This window comes from Salvelinus alpinus, chromosome 16, assembly GCF_045679555.1.
Source record: "Salvelinus alpinus chromosome 16, SLU_Salpinus.1, whole genome shotgun sequence".
Classification (NCBI taxonomy): Eukaryota; Metazoa; Chordata; class Actinopteri; order Salmoniformes; family Salmonidae; genus Salvelinus; species Salvelinus alpinus.
This window is the reverse complement of record NC_092101.1, coordinates 12075613-12100747: the sequence shown is the minus strand read 5'-3', so window position 1 is coordinate 12100747 and position 25135 is coordinate 12075613. Positions and strand designations below refer to the sequence as shown.

At 42.3% G+C, this 25135-nt stretch overlaps 1 protein-coding gene and 1 long non-coding RNA gene across 7 annotated transcripts; one reads left to right on the top strand and one right to left on the bottom strand.

The window, feature by feature from the left end:
• The first annotated feature begins 155 nt into the window (after positions 1-155).
• misp (mitotic spindle positioning) lies at positions 156-23112 on the top strand. 6 transcript variants are annotated; one of them, XM_071344796.1, is made up of 7 exons: positions 157-265; positions 596-808; positions 5858-8297; positions 14842-15098; positions 15332-15370; positions 15477-15591; positions 21823-23112. In XM_071344796.1, the coding sequence occupies exons 2-6, from the start codon at positions 749-751 to the stop codon at positions 15564-15566; spliced, it is 2886 nt and encodes a 961-aa protein (XP_071200897.1). In that variant the 5' UTR covers positions 157-265; positions 596-748; the 3' UTR covers positions 15567-15591; positions 21823-23112. The 6 variants fall into 6 exon arrangements, with proteins under 6 accessions (XP_071200900.1, XP_071200897.1, XP_071200898.1 ...); XM_071344797.1 differs by lacking the exon at positions 21823-23112 and adding an exon at positions 964-982 and having other exon boundaries at positions 15477-16237; XM_071344799.1 differs by lacking the exon at positions 21823-23112 and having other exon boundaries at positions 156-265; positions 14908-15098; positions 15477-16237.
• Positions 19458-20976, bottom strand: LOC139540818 (uncharacterized). The gene is made up of 2 exons (XR_011668272.1): positions 20744-20976; positions 19458-19720 (listed from the first exon to the last, which is right to left on the bottom strand). It is a non-coding gene; the product is annotated as an uncharacterized lncRNA (long non-coding RNA).
• Positions 23113-25135: the final 2023 nt, after the last annotated feature.

Genomic DNA, 25135 nt, shown 5'->3' with positions numbered 1-25135 from the left:
TATCTCTGGACTAGCAGCTTTGATGGACAGGGTGTTGGGGGGAGGATGGAGAGGGGCGAGTGACAGATACCGTTGGGGGGAGGGGTGGGGGGGTAACAGGGAGGGGTCTGGTCAGGGCCAAACCCCAGACCAAAACACCAGCGGAGTCCAGAGACCCAGCTGTTAGGCTTAACACAGTAGGGGATACGAGGGGGGTGCAGATCCAGACGGCAGAACACCTGCTGGAGAACCCAGACATCTAGGAGGGCAAGTCTAGAACCGAGAGGTGAGTTAAGGAATGGGGCGAGGGGGGGTCTTTGATTAAGCTACTGACCAAAAAATCTAAGACAAATATTATTGTTCGGCACCAGAAATATTCCTTGTGTACTCAAATATGGACATTTGTGGAACGTGTACAGTCATTTTTAATTGCCAGATGAAAAAAAACATGAGGACTAATCAATCAAAAAAACAACTGGAAGGTTCACCAAAATGTTAGTTTAAAATCAATGTTTTATTGATAAGTCATGTTCTGTCTTACCCCAAAACTTTGAATTCAAATTCAATGTAATGTCTTTCCCATTGTTGACTCTTCTACCTCCCTCCCTCGTCTCAGAATGAGCACACCTGGCCTGAGTTGATCTTGATTGCCCCCCTGCACCTAGCCTTGAATCCTGTCACACAGAGAGCTGCCTGAACACATTCACCAACACGCTGTAACACACACAAGTGCTCTCTTACACAGACAGACATACACTCACACTGCAGGATGTTCAAGTACACTCCTCCTTGGCAGGTGCTGTGTAACAGCATGGAGCATGAGACCAAGGTAAGACAATCCTTACTGCAAAAACACACAATGACAGGGGTAGTTACAACAATGTTAAAGGGATCCTGATTGCAGGCTAACAATTTGTTTTGCTTTGACATTCTACACCCCCCTCCCTCCCTCCCACATTTACCAACAATCAACATTCCACACAGTTGGATCTGCATTGTTAAGGTTTGTACCACAGCCATTGCAGCCTAGATTCTTCCCATGGTTTCCATGTTATTGGGAGAAAAATAAAATAACTATGGAGTTCATTGATTTAAATGTAATTTTGGACAAATACATCTCAATAGTACCCATTTTAATGTCTGATGTTTCATCTGTCATGCATTTGATTTCCTAGATGTAAGACCATAGTGGTGTGAAGTAGATGTACAATCACAAACATTCCTTTGCATTAGTAAGCTAAACTGAGATCCATATTATGTTTGTCATGACCCCTTCAAGTCTTTATTCAGAGTGACAAAGTTGATTTGAAATAGTCTGGTGTACATGTACAAGGTAGTCACTAGAGCGCAGTAAAGCTATGTTCAGTGTGAACCTTCCCATTTCTCAAAGCGAATGCCCTCTTAAATGGAATGCCCTCTATCAGGAGTGTCATGCACCCCAAAACTCTGAGGGGACACAGTATGTGAGGATGGCTGGGGGTTGAAAAACACCTGAAACAGCTTTTTCTTGCAATCTAGAGCCATAATCATTATGCTTAATTTGATGTAAAAAAATATATATATAAAAACATATTTCTGCATTTCTAAGTAATGAACATTTTGGCCATGATGACTCAAGCTCTTCCACTGGACTAGCTGTAGCAGTGACATCCTCTCAGGTGAACTTCAACCCCAAAGGAAGATTCTTCTTTAACAGTTCACAGGCAACATACCGATGATGCCTCAGCACTTTTAAACAGTGTTCTTTTCTGTTTTTGTTTCCTTATGAGACCAATGATGGGTAAAGGGAATGGATATGTTCCCATAACAGTTTATCAAGTCATGTCAGTGGTCATAAAGGAAAGGAGAAGAAGGAAGCTTCTGTACTGGGACACAAAATGATCACCAGGAAATTAGCCAACTCATTCCCTTAGTTCAGGGTTCTCCGACTCCAGTCCTGGAGGGTTACTGGGTGAGCAGGTTTTTGTTTCAGCCCAGCACTCACTGACCGGTTACAAATAATCAACTAATTACAGACTTCAGTTTGGACCACAGGTCATTTTTAATCTGGGTCATCTTGTTTGATTTGCCTTGGCGATGTGAATGGGTTTCTCTTCTCTCCCTACCTTGTTATAGCGGTTTGTCAGTCTCGTGCACTTTTCCCTGTTCGGTAAGAGGGTGTGGCTTCAATAACTGACATGATATCGGCTGAACTTTGCCTGTGCTGTAGGGTGCTCAAAAGACAGAGAGAGCGGGAGACACAAGACAACAAACTTGTGTCTTGTTTGCGGTATACTAATTAAGGTAGGGTTAATTACTTAATTTCCCCAAATTAACTGTACTTTTGATCCAAATGCATTTCAATGGCATTATCGATACTTACATTATCTATGATTTGTAAGCACTTCAGTTAAGTGGCAGTTGGGTGAGCAGGTGCATTAGCTTAGAAGACACTATGGTTGGATGTGCCATCTCGTCACACTGTCTACATTACTGAGTAATGACCTCTACTTATTTTCAAAAGTTGATGTCAAATTAAACCCATGTGCATTGACTGGGGGAGTAAGCCTAATGTAAGTCTATTTCCCTATACACTTTTTTTGTGTTTATCAAGTAGTGGCTGTTCTCCATGTTTCTCCAAATGCTACAGCCTACCCTATTTGAGGAGGACCTTGTACACCCTGGTCTCTGTAGCTACACATCCTGTACCCACGGGAACACCATCACATTGTTTATTTGCAAAATGTCTTTTTTTTTTTTTTTTGAGCTTTAATGAGCAGTTGGCATGGTTGTCCTTTCAAGACATGAAAACTGGTTTGAAATCTGTATGGTCGACAGACATAAGCTGTAGGGTATGACAACATGTATTTGGGCATTTATTTCAGACAGTCAATGAGTATATATATTAGCCTTGAATAAGTCTGAAGTTTGATGGGGACGACTTATCTGTGGCAAAATCTTTATTGCGTAAATTGTTGTATTATCTTGTGTGCTACATGCAACTTGGCCTTAGTTGATCCATGCCACAATAGGCACTTTACTGACAGGAACTAGTGAGTGTTTTGTACACACACCAGTGTGAGGTAATAAATTAGTGGGGGAGAGGAGACTTGTGTATCTCCTGTCCCCCACCGATCACTCCTCTTCTCTCTCAGCCAATGAGCAAAGGGCAGAGGAGCCAATTCCAGAAAGTGGCGCTGAAAAGAGCTTATCAGGGGTACACAGTCCACTGTCACACAAGTGGTCACATGCGCACATACACACACTGCAGGCTGCCTTAGAACTCTTGGGATAGTGCGTTACTTTTTAACCCAAAATGTATGTATATTTGCTGAAGAGCTTATTCTGAGGTCAGCCAAAAGTCTTGGCATCTCAGGGAAGGTTAGGACTGGATTCACTCCGGTCCATTTGTCTAGTGTTGTGCATCTGTCATGATTAGTTTAATAATTCTGTGTCAGCAGGGTTACAATGACAATCGTGAAATGCAGGATTGTTTTGTCGATGTCAATTTAAATTACAATGTTGAATGGAGTGGAAGCTTCCAGGGGCTATAGGTTTTACTCATTAGCCAACATACTCGAATAGCAGTGAGCATGTTATGCTATAGAGATTCTAAGTGATACTGCTAGTTGCCATGCAATATTTTCCTTTAAATACTTTGTGTGGCATATTAAAATGATTGACAAGTCAACCCGCCATTGCACCCAGCCTCCAGTGTAGTTAGTTCCACATCAGTTGAGTGAAAAGGAACTTATCTGTTTTCATTGGCCAAGAGTATCTAATATCCTGCTCTAGTGTCAGTACTCCCGCCTCCAGATGAGTTGTGTGAGAAAGGAGTGAACACATTCCTCTCTCTCCCTCATTATGGTTCTTCAAATATCTTCTGATAACTAGGCACTTTGAAAAGGAATTGTAGCTGCACACTCCTGGTCAGGGTTCTCCAAACCTGTTCCTGGAGAGCTACCCCTCCTGTAGATTTTCCCTCCAACCCCAGTTGTAACAAACCTGATTCATTTTGTCAACCAGCTAATTATTAGAATCCGATGCTAAACCTACAGGATGGTAGTTCTCCAGCAGCAGGGTTGGAGGAGCCCTGCTCTAGGTACATGGCTGCATGGTTAAGATTAATCCATTGCTTGAATAAATTGATAACGGTTGATAATAACTACACTGAACAAAAATATAAAAGCAATATAAAGGGTTGGAACCATGTTTCATGAGCTGAAATAAAAGATCCCAGAAATGCTCCATACACACACAAAATGTGTTTACATCCCTGTTAGTGAGCATTTCCCTTTGCCAAGATAATCCATCTACCTGAGAAGTTTGGCAGATCAAATGGCATGACCATTACATCGGTGCATGTTGTGCTCGGGACAATAAAAGGCCACTCTAAAATGTGCAGTTTTGTCACACAACGCAAAAATATTTTAAAGGAGTGTGAAATTGGCATGCTGACTGCAGGAATGTCCACCAGAGCTGTTGCCAGATAATTTAATGTTACTTTCTCTACCATAAGCTGCCTCCTTACATTGTTTTAGAGAATTTGGCATTATGTCCAACACGTGTACGACAGCGTGTTCCAGTTCCCGCCAATATCCACCAACTTCACACAGCCATTGAAGAGAAGTGGGACAACATTCTACAGGCCACAATCAACAGCCTGATCAACTCTATGCGAATGAGATGTGTTGAGCTGCATGAGGCAAATGGTTGTCACACCAGATACTGACTGGTTTTCTAATCCACACTGCTATCTTTTTTTTTAAAGCATCTGTGACCAACAGATGCATATCTGTATTCCCAGTCACGAAATCCATAGATTAGGGCCTAATGAATTTATTTCAATTTACTGATTTCCTTATATTAACTAACTTAACTAACTCAGTAATAAGCTTTGCACAGAAATACCGTGACGAAATCCTGAGGCACATTGTGAGACTTATAAAAAAAAAAAAAAAAAAAAAAAATTAAAGGTCTGTGACCAACATACTGTATCTGTATTCTCATGTGAAATCATTGATTAGGGCCTAATGAATATTTTACAATTGACTGATATCCTCATATGAACTGTAACCCAGTAAAATCGTTCATTATTTCACGTTGCATTTATATTTTTGTTCAGTGACTGTATGAGTTGTGCCGATAAATACCAATCCATGTACAATATTATGAATCGGAATGTCTTGGCTAAGACGGGAACAGACAGTATTTATGGATCTTCATACAGTCTCACAGCAATGGATCTGATAATCCTCCATACAGAAACTTCAAAGTTTGCAATAAATAGAGGTCTGACTGATGATTGAACCTTGTGTGTAATTCCCTTGCATGCCAGTTTAACATTCCTTAGTTGCCTTCTAGACCGACGCAAACATCTTCATCTTTTTAGACCATCTCACACATTGGTTTGCTCTACATTTTCCCAGTTTGAGTTCTCGTGTCTTTCCTGATCAGCTAGGTTTACTGCAAACATGGTCTCTCGCTCTCATGCGGAAGTAGGCATTACATTTAAGCTATAAATGTTATTGGCAACTTTTATATTGGCATTCCAAAGCAAATCTCAGCATCCTGTCTTGCACAACTTTTTTTTATTATTTCCCTTGTAAAACAGATTCCTGTAAACCATAAACCCCTGAAGTGTTATGCAACTAATTTCATTTTGGTGGCACAAGCCGTATTCTGTAATATCTGTGACGTGGTCACTGTATGCAAAGATGTAGCAACTCAGTGTCTTCAATAAAATATTGAATTGTAATTTGTTAGAAGTATTTGGACAGTGGAGGGCTTGTTTGATTGGTTATAATGATCCAGTTGCCACTTGACCATTTAATCTTTCTTAATTATTATATTGCTTAAGTGTTGGCCTATTTTTTTATATTTTTTTTATTGGTTGCAGAGACTCTCAGTTGCTGCACCTGATGATTCCCAGGATGTGTTGACCCAGGAGGAGGGAGACCAGATAGTGTTGAAATCTCACCAGCTTCCTGCCGCAGAAATCTCACTGTCTACACAGGAAGACACCACATTCCAAGGACCCATGGAAAGCACACCCAGAAAGTGGGTGCTTCAGCCCATGTCACCCAAACTGGAGCTGGCAGTAGACCTTCGCACCATGCTCAGCCCCACCACCGATGAGCCCTTTAGCCTGGACGGGAGCTGGCTCTACAACCGGAATGGCAACTCTTCGGCTTTCAGTTTTGACAGCATCTCCGTGACCCGCACCCAGTCCACAGTTATCGTATCCACCCAGCAGAAGGTGTCCCGGGATGTGGTGGTGCAGGCCAGGCAGGTGGCGGTGTCAGAGGAAGATTGTGGCAACACCAGCGAAGACTGGCAACCCAGTAGCCCTAGCAGTGCAGGGAGCACGGGCTCCCAACGTGGCTTCTACTCCTTTGTGGATGATCCGGTGAGCCCCGAGGCGGAGATGAACGAAGCCTGGATGGTGTCCCCAGAGAGACAAGCCAAGTTGGCGACCCTGAAAGAGGAAAGCAGCTTCAAACTGCAGACATATGCCGGTGGGAAGAAGCCAGGGACTCTGTTCGAGGAGGACGAGTACTCCCGCTACCAGGTGAACACCAATGGTGCCCAATTGAAGGCGGAGGAGGAGGAGGAGAAGCAGCTTAGACAGGAGATCATCCACAGTCAAGCCCCCAAAAAGATTGCCACATTCAGGGAGCAGTGGAGTGCACTCGAAACCCTGGATCTCAGCAAATCACCCAACAAGTTGCTCAAAGGGTTCAGCTTGTGCTATGGGCCAAGCAGCATCAAATCTGAGTCCACACCAGCAGCTGAGCCATGCACCATCGACAACGAACAGATCAACTTCAGCGCAGCACGGGAGCAGTTCCTAAAGATGGAACAGTCGAGGATCAACCCATTCCTGCAGAGTCCCAGCTCTCTAAAACCACAAAGAAGACTGTGGCAGTCAGAAGACAGCTTGCTATCACCAAGGAGCGAGAAAAAAGACTACCACTCTGCGGAATGGTTTAACCAAAGTCTGACCCCAGTGAGACGTCAGGACAAAGGGGAAAATGTCGCTGGCAGAAAGGTGTACCGCACAGAGGAGAGGGTAACCAAGAGGCAGAGTAGCCTGTTTGACGACCTTGACTCTGGACTGGAGGATCTATCGGGTGACACAAGTGTTGGCTACACAAGTGACGGAAGCACGTCCAATGACAACCCTCAGCCAGAAAGCAAGGGCACCCAATCGGCAAGTGGTTACAGAGAGACGCCCATAGAGAGGGAGATTCGTATCGCTCAGGAGAGAGAAGAGAGTCTTCGGCGATTGCGGGGCATCAAGCACACCGACGTCCAAGAGATGGTGGAGGTCAAGTCTCTGCTCTCCCAGCCTACACCGCCACTGATACCTGTTAAGGCAAATAAGAAGAACCGGGTGAGCTTCTTCATCCAGCGCGAGATCAAAAAGGACAGCCAGAGGGAGGAAGACCTGCTGCACCAGGGGAGAGTCCCGGGTCTGTATGACTGGGGAACTCCTCAGGAACTGGAGGATCGGAGAAAGATCTTTGAGCTTAGAGACCAATCTGGAGCCGAGGTCGAGACAATGAAAAGGACTTGGTCATCACCCAGGGTCATTGTGAGGAGTAGCAGCTCAGATACGGAAGGCTACCCTTCCCCTTGCTGCCCTCACCGGCACTCAGAAGAGACCGAGTTGTACATCGGCAGCATGAGCGCCACTCCAAGCGTCAATGCCACCAGCAAAGGCTGGAGTTCAGAGTCCCAAGACCTCAATAGAGTACTGCCAAGCAGCTTCCCAGAGGAGAGGATCATGTTGAAAGGCAATGAGACCAGTGAGGCAGAAAGCGCTCAAGTCACAGTGGTGGTGAAGACAAGTACTAGTGAAATAGTAAATTACCCATCGTGGTTAGTGGAAAGAAAGAAGCCAGTTCCAGCCAGAGGCTCCTCGACTAAAGAAGCCTTCTCTTCGTCATCCTCACCTACACCCACTGCTTTTGCAGTGCAGATGTCTGAACCGAGTGATAAGCCTATTCCAACCTGGAGGGCGCACCTGGATTCTGGCGGCCTGCGTCATCGAAGACCAAACGCTCCAGATATTATCCAGAAGGAGATTGAGCAGGATCTGAAACGTGAGCAGGAGCTCCGGGAACTGCGGGAATCCAGTAGCCTGTCTGCCTCTATGGAAGGAAACTTGGACTGTATAGAACTAGACGCTAAAGACGCATGTCAATCGCAAAGCCTGCGAAGAGTCATTGTGGAACAGGAAGAGTCTGTCTTCTCTGAGAGCCCTTCACTTCCAGTAGAGCAGACGGGCTTGGCCAGATGGTCCTACTCATCTATCACTCCAGTATCAATGCTAGGTAGGATGGTTCAGTCCATTTATCCATACACACATCTATATAATTACAAGACTACGTAACAGAGGAATTATTCATGATGGCAATATCTTATACTTGTTTTTGGCTTGATTTAAGCAAATGTCTACATGCACCAATTGTCAAATGTCCTCACAATTCTAGCTTTAAGTGGAATTTGTTTGTCGTGTTTACTGCTGGCTTTCTTAGACTGGAAGACATGACAAACTGAATTAGAATCTGAACTTTGGTCATATATGGGCAGAGGAACCAATGCTGTGTTACCAGCCATGATTAATCATTGACACAAAGGCTATTACTTTGCATCAAAAAGGCTAAAATAAGTCAGAAAAACAAAACCGTGAATAATTGAATAATTTCTTCCTCTATTGCTGCTTTTCCTGATGCACTGATTGTGGTTCAAGGCCCAGTACGTTTAAAAACATGCTTGACCTGTGTTTTATACATATTTCCACATTGAGGTTAGAGTAATATTGTAAAAATTATGATAATGCTCTTTTAGTGTAAGAGATGTTTGAAAAGACCGCCTGAAATTCCTTCCTGTTTTAGTGGGATGGAGTATTGACCTGCCTGGTGACATCACTAGGCGGAAAATTAGTTAATAGACCAATAAGAAACAGTTCCAAACCTCTCTGCCAGTAAGAGCTAGTTTCATCTTTCCCCTCCCCACTCAGACCACTCCCAGACAGTCCTAGCAAAATTGCCTGAGATTGTTCTTAGCGAAGAAGCAATTTCTGTTTCTTTTTGACAATTTTAATTGAAAATAATCACAGTAAGGTACTAAATTATTACCCAGAATTTATTTGATTTTTTTTTTTTTTTTTTTTTTTTAATTTTATCCCCTTTTCTCCCCAATTTTCGTGGTATCCAATCGCTAGTAATTACTATCTTGTCTCATCGCTACAACTCCCGTACGGGCTCGGGAGAGACGAAGGTCGAAAGTCATGCGTCCTCCGAAGCACAACCCAACCAAGCCGCACTGCTTCTTAACACAGCGCGCCTCCAACCCGGAAGCCAGCCGCACCAATGTGTCGGAGGAAACACCGTGCACCCGCCCCCCTCAGTTAGCGCGCACTGCGCCCGGCCCGCCACAGGAGTCGCTGGAGCGCGATGAGACAAGGATATCCCTACCGGCCAAACCCTCCCTAACCCGGACGACGCTAAGCCAATTGTGCGTCGCCCCACGGACCTCCCGGTCGCGGCCGGCTGCGACAGAGCCTGGGCGCGAACCCAGACTCTGGTGGCGCAGCATAGCACTGCGATGCAGTGCTCTAGACCACTGCGCCACCCGGGAGGCCCTCTAATTTATTTGATTTTGAGATAAAAATTGGCTGCACTGGACCTTAAGATTGTTCTACATCCAGTCACATTAAAGGGCCAATGCAGCTGTTTTTATCTCAATATCAAACAGCACCTTACTGTAATAGTTTTCCATAAAAAATGTCAAAAATAGCATTTTAGCAAAACTGTCTCAAGCTACAATTTAGCTAGGACTGCATGCAACACTCACGACCGAGTTCCAAACTGCCGCTGGAAGCAACGTCAGCACAAGAACTGTTCGTCGAGAGCTCCATGAAATGGGTTTACATGGCCAAGCAGCCGCACGCAAGTCTAAGATCACCATGCACAATGCCAAGCGTCGGCTGGAGTGGTGTAAAGCTCGCTGCTATTGAGCAGTGGAAATGTGTTCTCTGAAGTGATGAATCACGCTCACCATCTGGCAGGCCGACAGACTACTCTAGGTATGACGGATAAGAGGAGAACACTACCTACCTGAATGCATACTGCCAACTGTAAAGTTGGGTGGAAGAGGAATAATGGTCTGGGGCTGTTTTTCATGGTTTGGGCTAGGCCCTTTAGTTCCAGTGACGGCAAATCTTAACGCTACAGCATACAATTACATTCTAGACCAGGGATGGGAAACTCCTGTCCCCGAGGGCCTGATTGGTGTTACACTTCTCCATCCCTAGCAAAAACAGCTGATTTAATCAAATTGCATTCTAAACTTAAGATCATGATTAGGTGATTATTGGAGTCAGGTGTGTTAGCTGGGGCAAAACTGTGACACCATTCAGGCCCTCGAGGACTGGAATTGCCCACCCGTTCTAGACGATTCTGTGCTTGCAACTGTTTGGGGAAGGCCCTTTACTGTTTCAGAATGACAGTGACCCCTTGCGCAAAGCGATGTCCGTACAGAAATTGTTTCTCAAGATCGTTGTGGAAGAACTTGACTGGCCTGCACAGAACCCTGACCTTAACCCCATCAAACACCTTTGGGATGAATTGGAACGGTGACTGTGAGCCAGGCCTAATCATCCAACATCAGTGCCCGATCTCACTAATGCTCTTGTGGCTGAATGGAAGCAAGCCCCCGCAGCAATGTTCCAAATTGTAGTGGAAAGCCTTCTCAGAAGAGTAGAGACCCACTACATATTATTGCCCATGATTTTGGAATGATGTTCGACGAGCAGGCGTCCACATACTTTTGGTCATGTAGTTTCATCAGCTGTTGTACAAAACACAGGAAAAACTGTTTTGACTGCACTGGGTCTTTTTAAAACTAGTGTTACGGCAAGATGTCTACCAGTGTCCATTTTCATAGAGTCAAGCGTGTACAATGGTATGACTACAATTCGGCTATCATTATGTACAGTGCCTTCAGAAAGTGTTCATACCTCTTGACTTATTCCACATTTTGTTGTTACTTTTAATCTACTTGGAATTCAGGCTGTATTTGCACACTCCTCTACATGTCAAAATGAAAACATGTTTTTAGATATTTTTGTGAAAAAATGAAATACAGAAATATCTAATTTACATAAGTATTCACCCCCTTAGTCAATACTTTGTAGAAGCAATTTTGCACCGATTTACAGCTGCGAGTCTTTCTGGGTAAGTCTCTAAGAGCTTCCACACCTGGATTGTGCAACATTTGCCCATTTTATTATTTTCAAAATTCTTCAAGCTCTGTCAAATTGGTTGCTAGACAACCATTTTCAGGTCTTGCCATAGATTTTCAAGTAGATTTAAGTCAAAACTGTAACTCGGCCACTCAGGAAAATTCACTGTCTTCTTGGTAAGCAACTCCAGTGTAGATTTGGGCTTGTGTTTTATGGTGTTGTCCAGCTGAAAGGTGAATTCATCTCCCAGTGTCTAGTGGAATGCAGACAGAACCAGGTTTTCCTTTCGGATTTTGCCTGTGCTTAGTTCCATTCAGTTTCTTTTTTGTCCTTAACAATTACAAGCATACCCATAACATGATGCAGCCACCACTATGCATGAAAATATGGAGAGTTGTGCTCAGTAATGTGTTGCATTAGATTTGCCCCAAACATACATTAACACTTTGTATTCAGGATAAAAAGTTAATTGCTTTCTGACTTGTTGCAAACAGGATGCATGTTTTGGAATATTTGTATTCTGTACAGGCTTCCTTGATCCATCCTCTGTTTTCTCCTATCACAGCCATTAGTCTGTTTTAAAGTCCCCATTAGCCTCTTGGTGAAATCCCTGCTTCTTTCTTTTTTTTACCATCTACCAATAGGTGCCCTTTTTGCGAGTCATTGAAACCCCTCCCTGGTCTTTGTAGTTGAATCTGTTTGAAATTCAATGCTCGACTGAGGGACATTACAGATAATTGTTTGTGTGGGTTACAGAGATGAGGTAGTCATAAAAACAATTATGTAACGCAGTGAGTCCATGCAACTTGCTAATCACATTTTTACTCCTGGACTTGTTTGGGCTTGCCATAACAAAGGGATTGAATACTTATTGACACAAGACATTTCAGCTAGTCAAAAAATAAATGGGTTTAAAAATAATTTGCAAAGCCAACAGATTAGAAACTATTCTTCCCAAAAGAATACATTCTGATCAAACGGGTTTTATGAAAGTCTGACACTCCAGTCAACAGGCGCCTCTTTGACATCATGCTTCACGAACAGAGTCAATATGACCTTCCTGAACTTGGCACTCGAGGAATTCGGTTTTAGTACATCTATATGCAAATGGTTTAAACTTTTCTCTAGCTCACCACAAGCCTTGATAATTCAGTTCAGTTGTAGGCATCCGATTCGCAAAATAAGTCTTTACACTGATATTCTGATGTTCGTACAAGAACACAATCAATCATTAGAACACGTGCTCTCGACAATCAACATTCAGCAGTATATTTATTTTTATTTCACCTTTTATTTAACCAGGTAGGCAAGTTGAGAACAAGTTCTCATTTACAATTGCGACCTGGCCAAGATGAAGCAAAGCAGTTCGACACATACAACAACACAGTTACACATGGAGTAAAACAAACATACAGTCAATAACACAGTAGAAAAATAAGTCTATATACAATGTGAGCAAATGAGGTGAGAAGGGAGGTAAAGGCAAAAGAAAGGCCATGGTGGCGAAGTAAATACAATATAGCAAGTAAAACACTGGAATGGTAGATTTGCAGTGGAAGAATGTGCAAAGTGGAGATAGAAATAATGGGGTGCAAAGGAGCTAAATAAATACAGTAGGGGGGGAGGTAGTTGTTTGGGCTAAATTATAGATGGGCTATGTACAGGTGCAGTAATATGTGAGCTGCTCTGACAGCTGGTGCTTAAAACTAGTGAGGGAGAAGTGTTTCCGAGATTTTTGTAGTTCGTTCCAGTCATTGGCAGCAGAGAACTGGAAGGAGAGGCGGCCAAAGGAAGAATTGGTTTTGGGGGTGACCAGAGAGATATGCCTGCTACAGGTGGGTGCTGCTATGGTGACCAGCGAGCTGAGATAAGGGGGGACTTTACCTAGCAGGGTCTTGTAGATGACCTGGAGCCAGTGGGTTTGGCGACGAGTATGAAGCGAGGGCCAGCCAATGAGAGCGTACAGGTCGCAGTGGTGGGTAGTATATGGGGCTTTGGTGACAAAACGGATGGCACTGTGATCGACTGCATCCAATTTATTGATTGGGTATTGGAGGCTATTTTGTAAATGACATCGCCGAAGTTGAGGATTGGTAGGATGGTCAGTTTTACAAGGGTATGTTTGGCAGCATGAGTGAAGGATGCTTTGTTGCGAAATAGGAAGCCAATTCTAGATTTAACTTTGGATTGGAGATGTTTGATGTGAGTCTGGAAGGAGAGTTTAGTCTAACCAGACACCTAAGAATATGTGGACAACTACAAATACCAAGTCAGAACCGTCCAGAGTAGTGATGTTGGACAGGCGGGCAGGTGCAAGCAGCAATCGGTTGAAGAGCATGCATTTAGTTTTACTTGTATTTAAGAGCAATTAGAGGCCACGGAAGGAGAGTTGTATGGCAGTGAAGCTCGTCTGGAGGGTTGTTAACAGTGTCCAAAGAAGGGCCAGAAGTATACAGAATGGTGTTGTCTGCGTAGAGGTGGATCAGATACTCACCAGCAGCAAGAGCGACATCATTGATGTATACAGAGAAGAGAGTCGGTCCAAGAATTGAACCTTGTGGCACCCCCATAGAGATTGCCAGAGGCCCGGACAACAGGCCCTCCGATTTGACACACTGAACTCTATCAGAGAAGTAGTTGGTGAACCAGGCGAGGCAATCATTTGAGAAACCAAGGCTATCGAGTCTGCCGATGAGGATGTGGTGATTGACAGAGTCGAAAGCCTTGGCCAGGTCAATGAATATGGCTGCACAGTATTGTTTCTTATCGATGGCGGTTAGGATATCATTTAGGACATTGAGAGTATATCAGGATATAAGATTAACTGGGACAAATCCGAGATCCTCATAAATGTATTTAACTGGAACTCTGGCCAAAACTCTCCCCTTCAGATGGTCAGTCAATCTGAGATGACCGTGTCTTAAAGTAATGATGGACTGTCTTTTCTCTTTGCTTATTTGAGCTGTTCTTGCCATAATATGGACTTGGTCTTTTACCAAATAGGGGTTTCTTCTGTATACCACCCCTACCTTGTCACAACACAACTGATTGGCTCAAACGCATTAAGAAGGAAAGAAATTCCACAAATGTAACTTAACATGACACACCTGTTAATTGAAATGCATTCCAGGTGACTACCTCATGAAGCTGGTTGAGAGAATGCCAAGAGTGGGCAAAGCTGTCAAGGCAAAGTGTGGCTACTTTGAAGAATCTCAAATATATTTAGATAATTTTTGGGGGGTTATTACATGATTCCATATGTGTTATTTCATAGTTATGATGTCTTAACTATTCTTCAATGTAGAAAATAGTAAAAATAAAGAAACTCTTGAATGAGTAGGTGTGTACAAACGTTTGACTGGTAGTGTGTGAGATGAATTTGCACCGTATTAAAAATAATAATTCCACTTCGACATTACGGGGTTGTGTGTGTAGGCCAGTAAAACAATCTCAATTTAATCCTTTTTAAATTCAGGCTGTAACACAACGTGGAAAAAGTCAAGGGGTGTACTTTCTGAAGGCACTGTAGTTCATGTTGCATTCAACTTACATTTCGAATGTACTCTTAACACAATTACAAGCATGTATGTGTTAACTCAATGTTTCTCTGTTTCTTCCCCCCGATAAAGCGGACAGCGCATCTCGCTTTTCCACCTCCATTCGTCCCACTGCCCGTCTTCCCTCCTTTTCCATAGTCACTGCCCAGCCATGGGGCTACCCACGGCCCACCTCCCCTGTGGTGAGCAGGGTTACTCCCCTGTTGCCTGCTAGCCCGTGGGCAGAGATGGGTGGCTCCCCTGGGACCCCCACGCAAAAGGGCCTGACCGAAACCCTGCTAGAGGACTTTGAGGAGAGGAGAATCAAACTGAAGCTGGAAGACAATGCTGTGAGGAAAGACTCTAGTTATTGATGCTGTCTACATACATTGTAAATCCATTATAGACACAAGACATTTAGGCGTAGTTTGGAAAGAAATACAGCAATGCAATATGCCTGCAAAAGAGTATTGATAGTGTTGGCGAAACCATATACATCTTGTGAGACTTCTCAATTCATAGGTTTTATATCCTACAATGATAGTGTGCTAGTTGTTAAATTGGACTTTTCTGTTACCTCTAGTATGCAGGAATTCAGCCTACTGACGATGTGAACAATGAAGTAAGTGGTTGCTCTTCTCTCTGCTGATATCCATTGAATCATTTGTCTCAGAGAAGGCCTTTATCACAGGTTCAATATGATGTTGATGCTATTTCTTCCATTGCAGGTCTTGGAGGCAACCCGCGTCACAAGGCACAAAAACAAGCGGGCACTGCGCTGGGAGGCTGGCGACTACACCAAGGAGGACAGCCAATGAGTCCACCAGCCTTCTCCACTGGAGGGTGAGAGAGGGTGGAAAGGAGAAGAGGAGATGAACAACAGGCATTTTAGGGAAGTTGTCCCATCTCAGCACATATGAATATACTCCGTCTACACACTAACTGGCTGAACTAATGATTGGTCCACTTTGTGATAACCCCCCGTCCATCATCTGCCACCTGAGCATTGCCCCGACTAGAGCAGGTACCCTTCCACGATTTATAAGAGAAAGGTGAACTGAAAAATATATGTAAAAAAGACAAGACAGGTTTTAGCTGAGGCAGAAAATGGAATGGAAGTGGAATGAAAATGGAATTTAAGAGGAGTTCTGCACCTGCTTAGAATGCATTGCCTTGTTTTGGGATGAATACGGTGTATGAGTTATTTTTAAGTCTGGCAGTCACTGCTAGGTAGCTTTGATCAGGCCCATCTGCCCTCAAAACGCTGCATAGAAAATGAGTGAGGGAGCTATTATCGTCTTGTCAGTTGTGCTTTGCAAAGCAAAAACAAGCAAGAAACCATCGGATATCCATTATGTATTTAATAAAGTAAACATTTCCAAACCAATATCCAGTCCAATGAAGCACTTGCAGTACAGTCTTCAAGACATGTTGACTTTGGTCTAATTTAATATGAAATAATATCTAATAAAGAGTTAGCTACAGCTGATATCAGTATGTTTGTGTTCTTAATTTGACTTGTATGTGCTGTGAGAGCAGAAATTTGCGTAAGACTTTAACCCGCCAGGTTCTTATGTAATTATTGCCTTTCTTAGGTAATGTGTTATAAAAAATATGTAAGTACTACTAAAGTTGTTTTTGGGGGTAATTGTAGTTTACTATTTATTTTTTGGCAACTTTTACTACATTCCTGAAGAAAATGTACTTTTTACTCCATACATGTTCCCTGAAACACAAAAGTACTTGTTACATTTTTCTTAGCAGGACAGGAAAATTGTATAATTCATACACTTGGCAAGAGAACATCTCCTGGTCCTCCCTACTGCCTCTGATCTGGCGGACTCACCAAACACATGCTTCGTTTGTAAATGATGTCAGTGTTGGAGCGTGTCCTAACTATCCGTAAATTAAAAAAGAAAGAAAATGGTGACGTTTGCTTAATATAAGGAATTTGAAATGATTTATACTTTTACTTTTGATACTTAAGTATATTTAAAACCAAATACTTTTACTCAAGTCGGATTTTACTGGATGACTTTTACTTGTCATTTTCTATTAAGGTATCCTTACCTTTACTCAAGTATGACAATTGGAAAAAGTACCCACCACTGGTTATATGAATGTAGCCTAGCAGTGAAGAGCCTTGGGCCAGTAACCGAAAGGTCACTGGTTTGAATCTTCAAGCAGACTAGGTGAAAGAATCTGGTGACGTGCCCTTGAGCAACCTTAATTGCTCCTGTAAGTTGCTCTGGATAAGAGGGTCTGTTAAATTGTAATGTAAGTTAAATGACAAGTTTAATCACACTCTAAACCGGACTGTTTGCAACATGACAATATCTGGTATAGACTATAGACTATGGTATGACTTACTGCTGAGAATAGCCCAGGGAATGTAGATGCGATAAGAGATTCAACTCTGCTACATTTGGTGGTAGCGGTGGGGTACACTGCTTAAACGAGCTGCGACGTCAAATCAGATGCATTCTAGATGAATAAGAGAATGTCAAACTGATTCAAATGGAGCAAGACATTGCCATCTCCTGGGCAGACACTTGAACTGATTGTAGGGGATTTGAGTGTTTAACTATAATGTTGAAACTAAAAAGGTATGACCATAAGTATGTGGACAGCCCTTAAAATTAGTGACTATTTCAGCCACACACATTGCTGACAGGTGTATACAATCGACTACACAGCCATGAAATCTCCATAGACAAACATTGGCAGTAGAATGGCCCGTACTGATGAGCTTAGTGACTTTCAACGTGGCATCGTCATTGATGTCACCTCTCCGACAAGTCAGTTAGTAAAATTTCTGACCTGCTAGAGCTGCCCCGGTCAACTGTAAGTGCTGTTATTGTGAAGTGGAAACATCTAGGAGCAACAACGGCTCAGCTGTGAAGTGGTAGGCCACATAAGCTCACAGAACGGGATCGCCGAGTGCATAGAGTAAAAATAGTATGTCCTCAGTTGCAGCACTCACCGAGTTACAAACTGCCTCTGGAAGCAATGTCAGCACAAGAACTGTTAGTCGGTAGCTTCATGAAATGGGTTTCAATGGCCAAGCAACCGCACACAAGCCTAAGATCATCGTGCGCAATGCCAAGCATCTGCTGGATTGGTGTAAAGCTCGCCACAATTGGACTATGGAGCAGTGGAAACGTTTTCTGGAGTGACGAATCAATCATACTTCACCATCTGGCATTCTAAAGGACTAATCTAGGTTTGGTGGATGCCAGGAGAACGCTACCTGCCGGAATGCGTAGTGCCAAATGTAAAATTTGGTGGAGGAATAATGGTCTCGGGCTGTTTTTCATGGTTCGGGCTAGGCCCCTTAGTTCCAGTGAAGGGAAATCTTAACGTTACGTCATACAATGACATTCTAGACATTTCTTTGCTTCCATCTATGTGGCAACAGTTTGGAGAAGGCCCTTTCCTGTTTCAGCATGACAATTTAAATTTTCTTATTTAACTAGTCAAGTTGTGATACAGCCTGGATTCGAACCAGGGTGTCTGTAGTGACGCCTTTAGCACTGAGATGCAGTGCCTTAGACAGCTGCGCTTCTCGGGAGCCCAATGACCCCGTACACAAAGCGAGGTCCATACAGAAATGGTTTTTCGAGAACGGTGTGGAAGAACTTGACTGGCTTGCACAGAGCCCTGAACTCAACCTTTGGGATGAATTCGAACGCCTACTGCGAGCCAGGCCTAATTGCCCAACATCAGTGCCGACCTCACTAATGCTCGTGGCTGAAAGGAGGCAAGTCCCCGCAGCAATTTTCCAACATCTAGTGGAAAGCCTTCCCAGAAGAGTGGATGCTTTTATAGCAGCAAAGGGGGGACCAACTCCATATTAATGCCCATGATTTTGGAATGAGATGTTTGATGAGCAGGTGTCCACATACTTTGGTCATGTAGTGTATTTAAAGGGCAACTGCACCTGCTGATTTGGCATTGTATTTTGGCTTGCTCCTCAAATGCTGGTGGCCATGAGAGAAGCCAAATGTGATTTGGCTTGGGGGTGTGGTTTGGTGTGGGTGTTCTTTGGGTGTGTCATTGCTGACGTTGTTAATAGAGCGGTAAATTGAGAGCTTCAACATTGTGCGGCCCTTCTTGCTCTTTTCTAGTATTCCCAGCACCTATGTTTTTAAGGATGTGGGTATGACCACAAATGTTTCTGGTGTCCTGTATACAACATGAGTTTCCTGATCCTGGTGCCAAATACACAGGGTTTCTTCAACCCCATATTGACTGATACCGTTCAATTCAATAATAGAAGACAATTCAAGTAAAAATTAACCAGGGAAAATGTTATCCAGAGTGCCAGGTCTCTCTCCATTTAGAGACCTCAGTATCAAGCCCATCTGCAGTGGTGTAAAGTACTTAGGTAAAAATACTTTAAAGTAGTTTTTGGGGGTATCTGCACTTTACTATTTATATTTGACTACTTTTACTCCGATACATTCCTAAACAAAATATTTACCTTTTACGCCCATACATTTTCTCTGACACCCAAAAGTACTCTTATCATTTTGAATGCTCAGGTAGGACAGTAATATGGTCTGATTCACACACCTATCAATATAACGCGTTGTCATCCCTGCTGCCTCTGATCTGGCAGACTCACTAAACACAAATACTGTGTAAATTATGTCTGAGTGTTGGAGTGTGCCGATCAGTCCATAATTTAAAAAACAAGAAAAGCATGCCTTATGGTTTGCTTATTATAAGGAATTTAATGTATAGCATGTACTTTTACTTTGTACTTTTATCCAAGTATGACAATTTAGTACTTTTTCCACCACTTTACTTAAGTACATTTAAAACTAGATACTTTTAGACTTTTACTGAAGTAGTATTTTACTGGGTGACTTTTCTATTAAGTTATCTTTAGTATGAATATTGAGTACTTTTCCCACCACTGCCTGTCTGCCAGTCTGCAAGTCTTCAAGTGCTGGCTCCATAGATGCATCTGTGAACACATACACAGTCACTGTTCTATTACCAATTGCAGTTATTATAGGCAATATCTGACATACATACAGTGCCTTCAGAAAGTATTCATACCCCTTGACTTATTCCACATTGTTGTGTTGCAGTCTGAATTCAAAATTGATAAAATATTTTTTTCTCACCCATCTACAAACAATAACCCATAATGACAAAGTGAAAACATGTTTTTTGAAATGTTAGATTTTTGAAAATAAAATACAGAAATCCATAATTTACATAATCCATTCACTCTGTCAACTAAATTAGGTCCGTATTGTGCAGTAACTACAATGTTGTTGATCCTCAGTTTATCACATCCATTTAACTGTTTTAGTCACCATTGGCCTCATGGTCAAATCTCTGAGAGGTTTCCTTTCTCTCCGGTAACTAAGTTAGCTGGGTGTATTTTATGACTGGGTGTATTGATGCACCATCCAAAAAGTGTAATTAACTTCACCATGCTCAAAGGGATATTCAATGTCTGTTTGTTTTTTTACCCATCTACCAATAGATGCCCTTCATCCAAGGCGTTGGAAAACGTCCCTGGTCTTTGTGGTTGAATCTGTGTTTGAAATTCCCTGCTCAACTGAGGGACCTTATAGATAATTCAATGTTTGGAATACAGAGATGAGGTAGTCATTCAAAAATCATGTTAAACACTATTATTGCACACCGAGTGAGTCCATGCAACTTATGTGACTTGTTACATTTTTACTCCTGAACTTATTTAGGCTTGCAATAACAAATGGGTTGAACCCTTATTGACCCAAGGCATTTCAGCTTTTCATTTAAAGTGATTTGTAAAAAAAAAAATCTAAAAACATAATTCCACTTTGACATTATGGGGTATTGTGTGTAGGCAGGCCATTGGCAAAAAGAAAATCTAAATTTAATCACTTTTAAATTAATTCTGTAACACAAAACGTGGAAAGAAATCAAGGGGTGTGAATACTTTCTGAAGGAACAGGTATGTTGAAGTTTGAACAGGTCAGACTAAACCTACCTAATTCTGGTCTCCCCATTGCCAACCGTTGGTGAGAAGGCAAAAGGTGAGGCTGGAAGTAAGGCCTTTGCCAGCGCCCCATTGATGGGCATGGCATGTCAGCTCTTGGTAACCCATCATGATCACAGCGAGGGTATATCTGCGTGATGTTGAGGATCCCCTTGCTGTTCTTCTCTATGTTGCATGTTCAGCTGCAAACTGGACAACTCTTGAACAACTGCAGCAGGAAATCCTCCTAAAAAATGTGCTTCCTCATCTTATGAGGTGGTGTTGACAGAGGCCCTGTGACAGGGTGAAAACAATTGACAGCCAAGTGGTAAATTGCATTTTGTTATAAAGGACAAAGACTTTTGATAATGCACTTCACAACCAAAATGACTCTACTGTTTGTACCTGCTTGGCTGGGTACTTAAACTACTAGTTTATCAAACCGGGTATTTTTTCATACAACTTTTCACATTACTGTTGTTGATGAAGCAGTCTGTGTCATCGGGGCAGTAACTCGGGACAAGCTAATTCTAGGTAATCACTAGTTACCACACCCACAAAGTCAGAAGGCTGCTTATTTCTACAATCTCGTCTTAAAATGTGATTCTAACCCTAACCACATTGGTCCTGGTTTTGCGTTTTAGTTTTTTTGCCCTAGCACTATACAGGTGATTAAAATAATGAGTTGGTTATTTTAATCAGTTGTGTAGCACTAGGGCAAAAACCAAAACTTGCACCGGGTGAGTTTGGTAAACCCTGAGTTAGCTAGCCTGCCTTGCTAGATTATCAAATTATAACATTACATAACCAGCTACATGTATGAGCTGCTAACTAGCTAGCTAACTTTACTGTATAGCTAAGTAAATCAAATATCATCAGCTAGCTAACGTATTAGCTATCTTAATTTTTTATCATTGTAAATTAAAAACACAAGCTCCAAATGTATGTGTAGATAACAGCCATGGAAGGGGGTGAAAGGACTGAAGCTCCAGCTGTCAGTTCCAGACCCTAGTAAGGAAAACTTTTAGGACAGAGACAATAGCAACATAATATTCAGTGCTGTCTAATTCTGTGATGTTTTATGCCTTCAGATACGGAGAGCTGTGAAAGCCTGTCCGCAGATGAAGAGGTCCCAATGAATGTCCCAAGAGACTATTGTATACCACTGGTTATGTGTACCTATTAACAAATGTTGTATACTTGAGCAATAAGGCCCGAGGGGTGTGGTATATGGCCAATACAATCACAAACCCTTGAGGTGCCTTATTGCTATTATAAACTGGTTACCAACATAATTACAGCAGTAAAAATAAATGTTTTGTCATACCTTTGGTATACGGTCTGATATACCATGGCTTTCAGCCAATCAGCATTCAGGGCTCGAACTATCCAGTTTATAAAGTTAAACATTGCACAATGTATAACCCTATTACAACTGGATCAGGCCAACCCTGCTCCTGGAGGTCTGCTGGCTTCTGTTCCAGTCCAGCACTAACACACCTGATTCAATTGATAGTGTTCTATTACTGGGCTGGAATATAAATCTGCTCACCCAGTAGATCAGGGGTCAGTGAAGCAAGTTTGGCCAATGCTGGTATGGACTTTTTTGCTTCACCTGAAATTATGCTTTACTAATACGCCAGTCGCTTTGGATAAAAGTGTCCGCTAAATGGCATATATACAATGGCCTATTATACAATGCCTTCAGAAAGAATTCACACCCCTGGACTTTTTCCATATTTTGTTGTTACAAAGTGGGATTTTGATGGATTGAATTAATGCTTTGTTAATGATCTACACGAAAAACTATGTAGTGTTAGAGTGGTCAATAAAACACAAATATATCTTGATTAGATACGTATTCAACCAGCTAAGTCAATACATGCTGGAATCACCTTGGCAGCGATTGCAGCTGGCAAGGTGCACACCTGGGGCTTCATTTATCAATCATGTGTATGCACAAATCTGTGCGTAAACCATGCGTGGGATCATTTCCACGCAAAGTGTGAGACTCGTTGGCTTGAGAGTGTTCAAAAATGTACCCACAGCCTTGACCATGCGTACACACAGTGCAAAGTGGTGGAATAAGGGAACTGTTTGGCAAACGTTGAATGGGGAAAATATACAGTATGTTAAATGTGAAAGCAATAATTTAATAATTTTTCGATTTCATTGCATGAATTCACAATGGAAATACAACATATCTTGACATGCTATATCATTTCAACACCACTGCATTTGTTATAATAATCCATATAAAGTAACGTACAGTAATTTGTTAAATTAGAGGTACGTTTGAAAGTAAAACCATTGTTGAAATACTATAAAAGACAGATGAGAGATGGCTGATCTTACTCTGTTGAAAGATTTGTCATAACACAGCCCTCTATGAGTCAATGTTTTGGATGCAATAATCAGCTAAATGAATGGTAACATAGAACTTCCATACACCATTGCGCAACAGGTTGAAGTCAAGAGGGGTTTGTTACTTTGCCATGATGCCTTCCAACCTGGTATCAGAGCATTTCGTATTCTGTATGTAAATCTGAGACATGATAGTATGATATGTTACATTTGGTATGGTATGTATTAACTTGTGGATGTCCGTCACCCATTTCATATGTTATGAATTACATTTCGTATGATATGTTACGAATTTGCAAAACCTAGAATATGTTACAAATTCTTGCTAGGTGGCTAACATTAGTTAGCTGGCTAACGTTAGCTAGGCTAGGGGTTAAGGTTAGGGTTAGGGTGAGCGAAAGGGTTAGCTAAAAGGATTAAGGTTAGGGTTAATGGGAAGGGTTGGCTAAAAGGGTTAAGGTTAGGGTTAATGGGAAGGGTTAGCTAACATGCTAAGTTGAAAAGTTGCTAATTAGCTCAAATACTAAAGTTGTCTGTGATGAGATTGGAACTCGCAACCACCCACCCTACTTTCATTTTTGCCTTAAGTAACCAAGTCTTATATAACCATACCAAATGTAACATATCATACTAGATGGAGTGTCGGCTTAACGTACATAATACGACACGCTCAGACCAGGTTGGCGTTTAACACCTGCATTTGTTAGCAGTCAATGTCAACTAGGGATATCATGTCACTTCTCTGCAGTCCGGCGCAATCAGGATCATACGGCCTACCTTTAGGCCTATGCAGCAGCGGTTGCAGGATCAGATGGAAAGTCTTTAAAACATTTTTTTTTTGTCTTTTTCTTCCTCACAAATATCGTAATCAATTCACGAGAATATGTTACATCTTCATCCCATGTATTGAAGGTAGTGCGATGTTACAGCTCTCTTTAGACATAAGCAGTACTACCACTGAGGTTTATAACCCACCCAAACTATGCCTATATGAAATGTGAACATTATTAATGAAATCACCAGGTAGCTTACTGTCATGTACAGTGATTTAGCAGATGCTTTTACCCAGAGGCGAAGATGCGTCCGTAGCAGTTTGCTAAATGGTATTTTATATGAATATTATTAAAGTAGGTAGGCTACTATGTTTTTGCCAGGCAAAACCAGAGAAAATTAAACAAGCGCTACCTGGTCACTAATCTGGGTATGTGCGCCCACTTTTGAGTTCCAATGCTGATGACTGGACATTGGTCAACAGTCAAGACTTACAACTTTTTGGTTCTGAAGCACAGATAAAAAAAACAAACATCTAGTGACCAGAACGATTAAGCAAAGGTATAATTTTTTTTTTTAAATGGTAGGCTATATGTAGCCAATTAAAATATGTATGCCTTGTTTCCCCCATTCGGATTAACACTTGCAACCTCCCAAAACGTTCTCACTGCTAGCTCACTTGACCTGTGTTGTTTCAGTTTGCTGGTCCAAATCAGAGGGCCGAGTGTGTTTCACTATACCGTTTTATAATTTTTTTTGCAAGTGTGATACAGTCTCTGGCTTCATGGAGAGTAATCCACTGGAGACCCAAATCCATAAAACATTACAAAAACTGGCCAGATAATTTCAAGTCAAGTCACTTTAATTTCTATGAAGTTATCAAATCTGTGACTCGAGTCCACACCTCTGGGATGCAGTTACCCCAGGGGGCTAGGTACCCCACGTTACCCTATAATGCCAGGAGCCGATTTACGGTCATTCTGGCGTCTGTAATGGCCAAATAGCATTTACTGTGATGCAGGCCTCTGCAGAAGTCAGGGCATTCATACATCTTGCACTTCGCAGAGCTGGAAGTTGTCAAGAAAGTGAGTTTGTGTTTATACAGGACGTACTGCCCCACCTACCGTTCAACCAATTATGGCAATGTGGAGCACTTCGCATTGTTATCAAATTTGGGAGGCGCACAGCGATGCGGTAGAGCTTTATTTCGCCTGCGCCAGTCTCCAGAGCCTCCACAATTTCGTAACAACATCCATACGGCGCCTCCGG

Bases quoted from the DNA above. Each gene is read 5' to 3' on its own strand.
- misp (XM_071344796.1), top strand. From the start codon at position 749: ATGTTCAAGTACACTCCTCCTTGGCAGGTGCTGTGTAACAGCATGGAG. The intron at 15,099-15,331 runs GTGAGGAAAGAC...TGTTACCTCTAG, and splicing joins TGAAGCTGGAAGACAATGCT to TATGCAGGAATTCAGCCTAC. The intron at 15,371-15,476 runs GTAAGTGGTTGC...CTTCCATTGCAG, and splicing joins CTGACGATGTGAACAATGAA to GTCTTGGAGGCAACCCGCGT.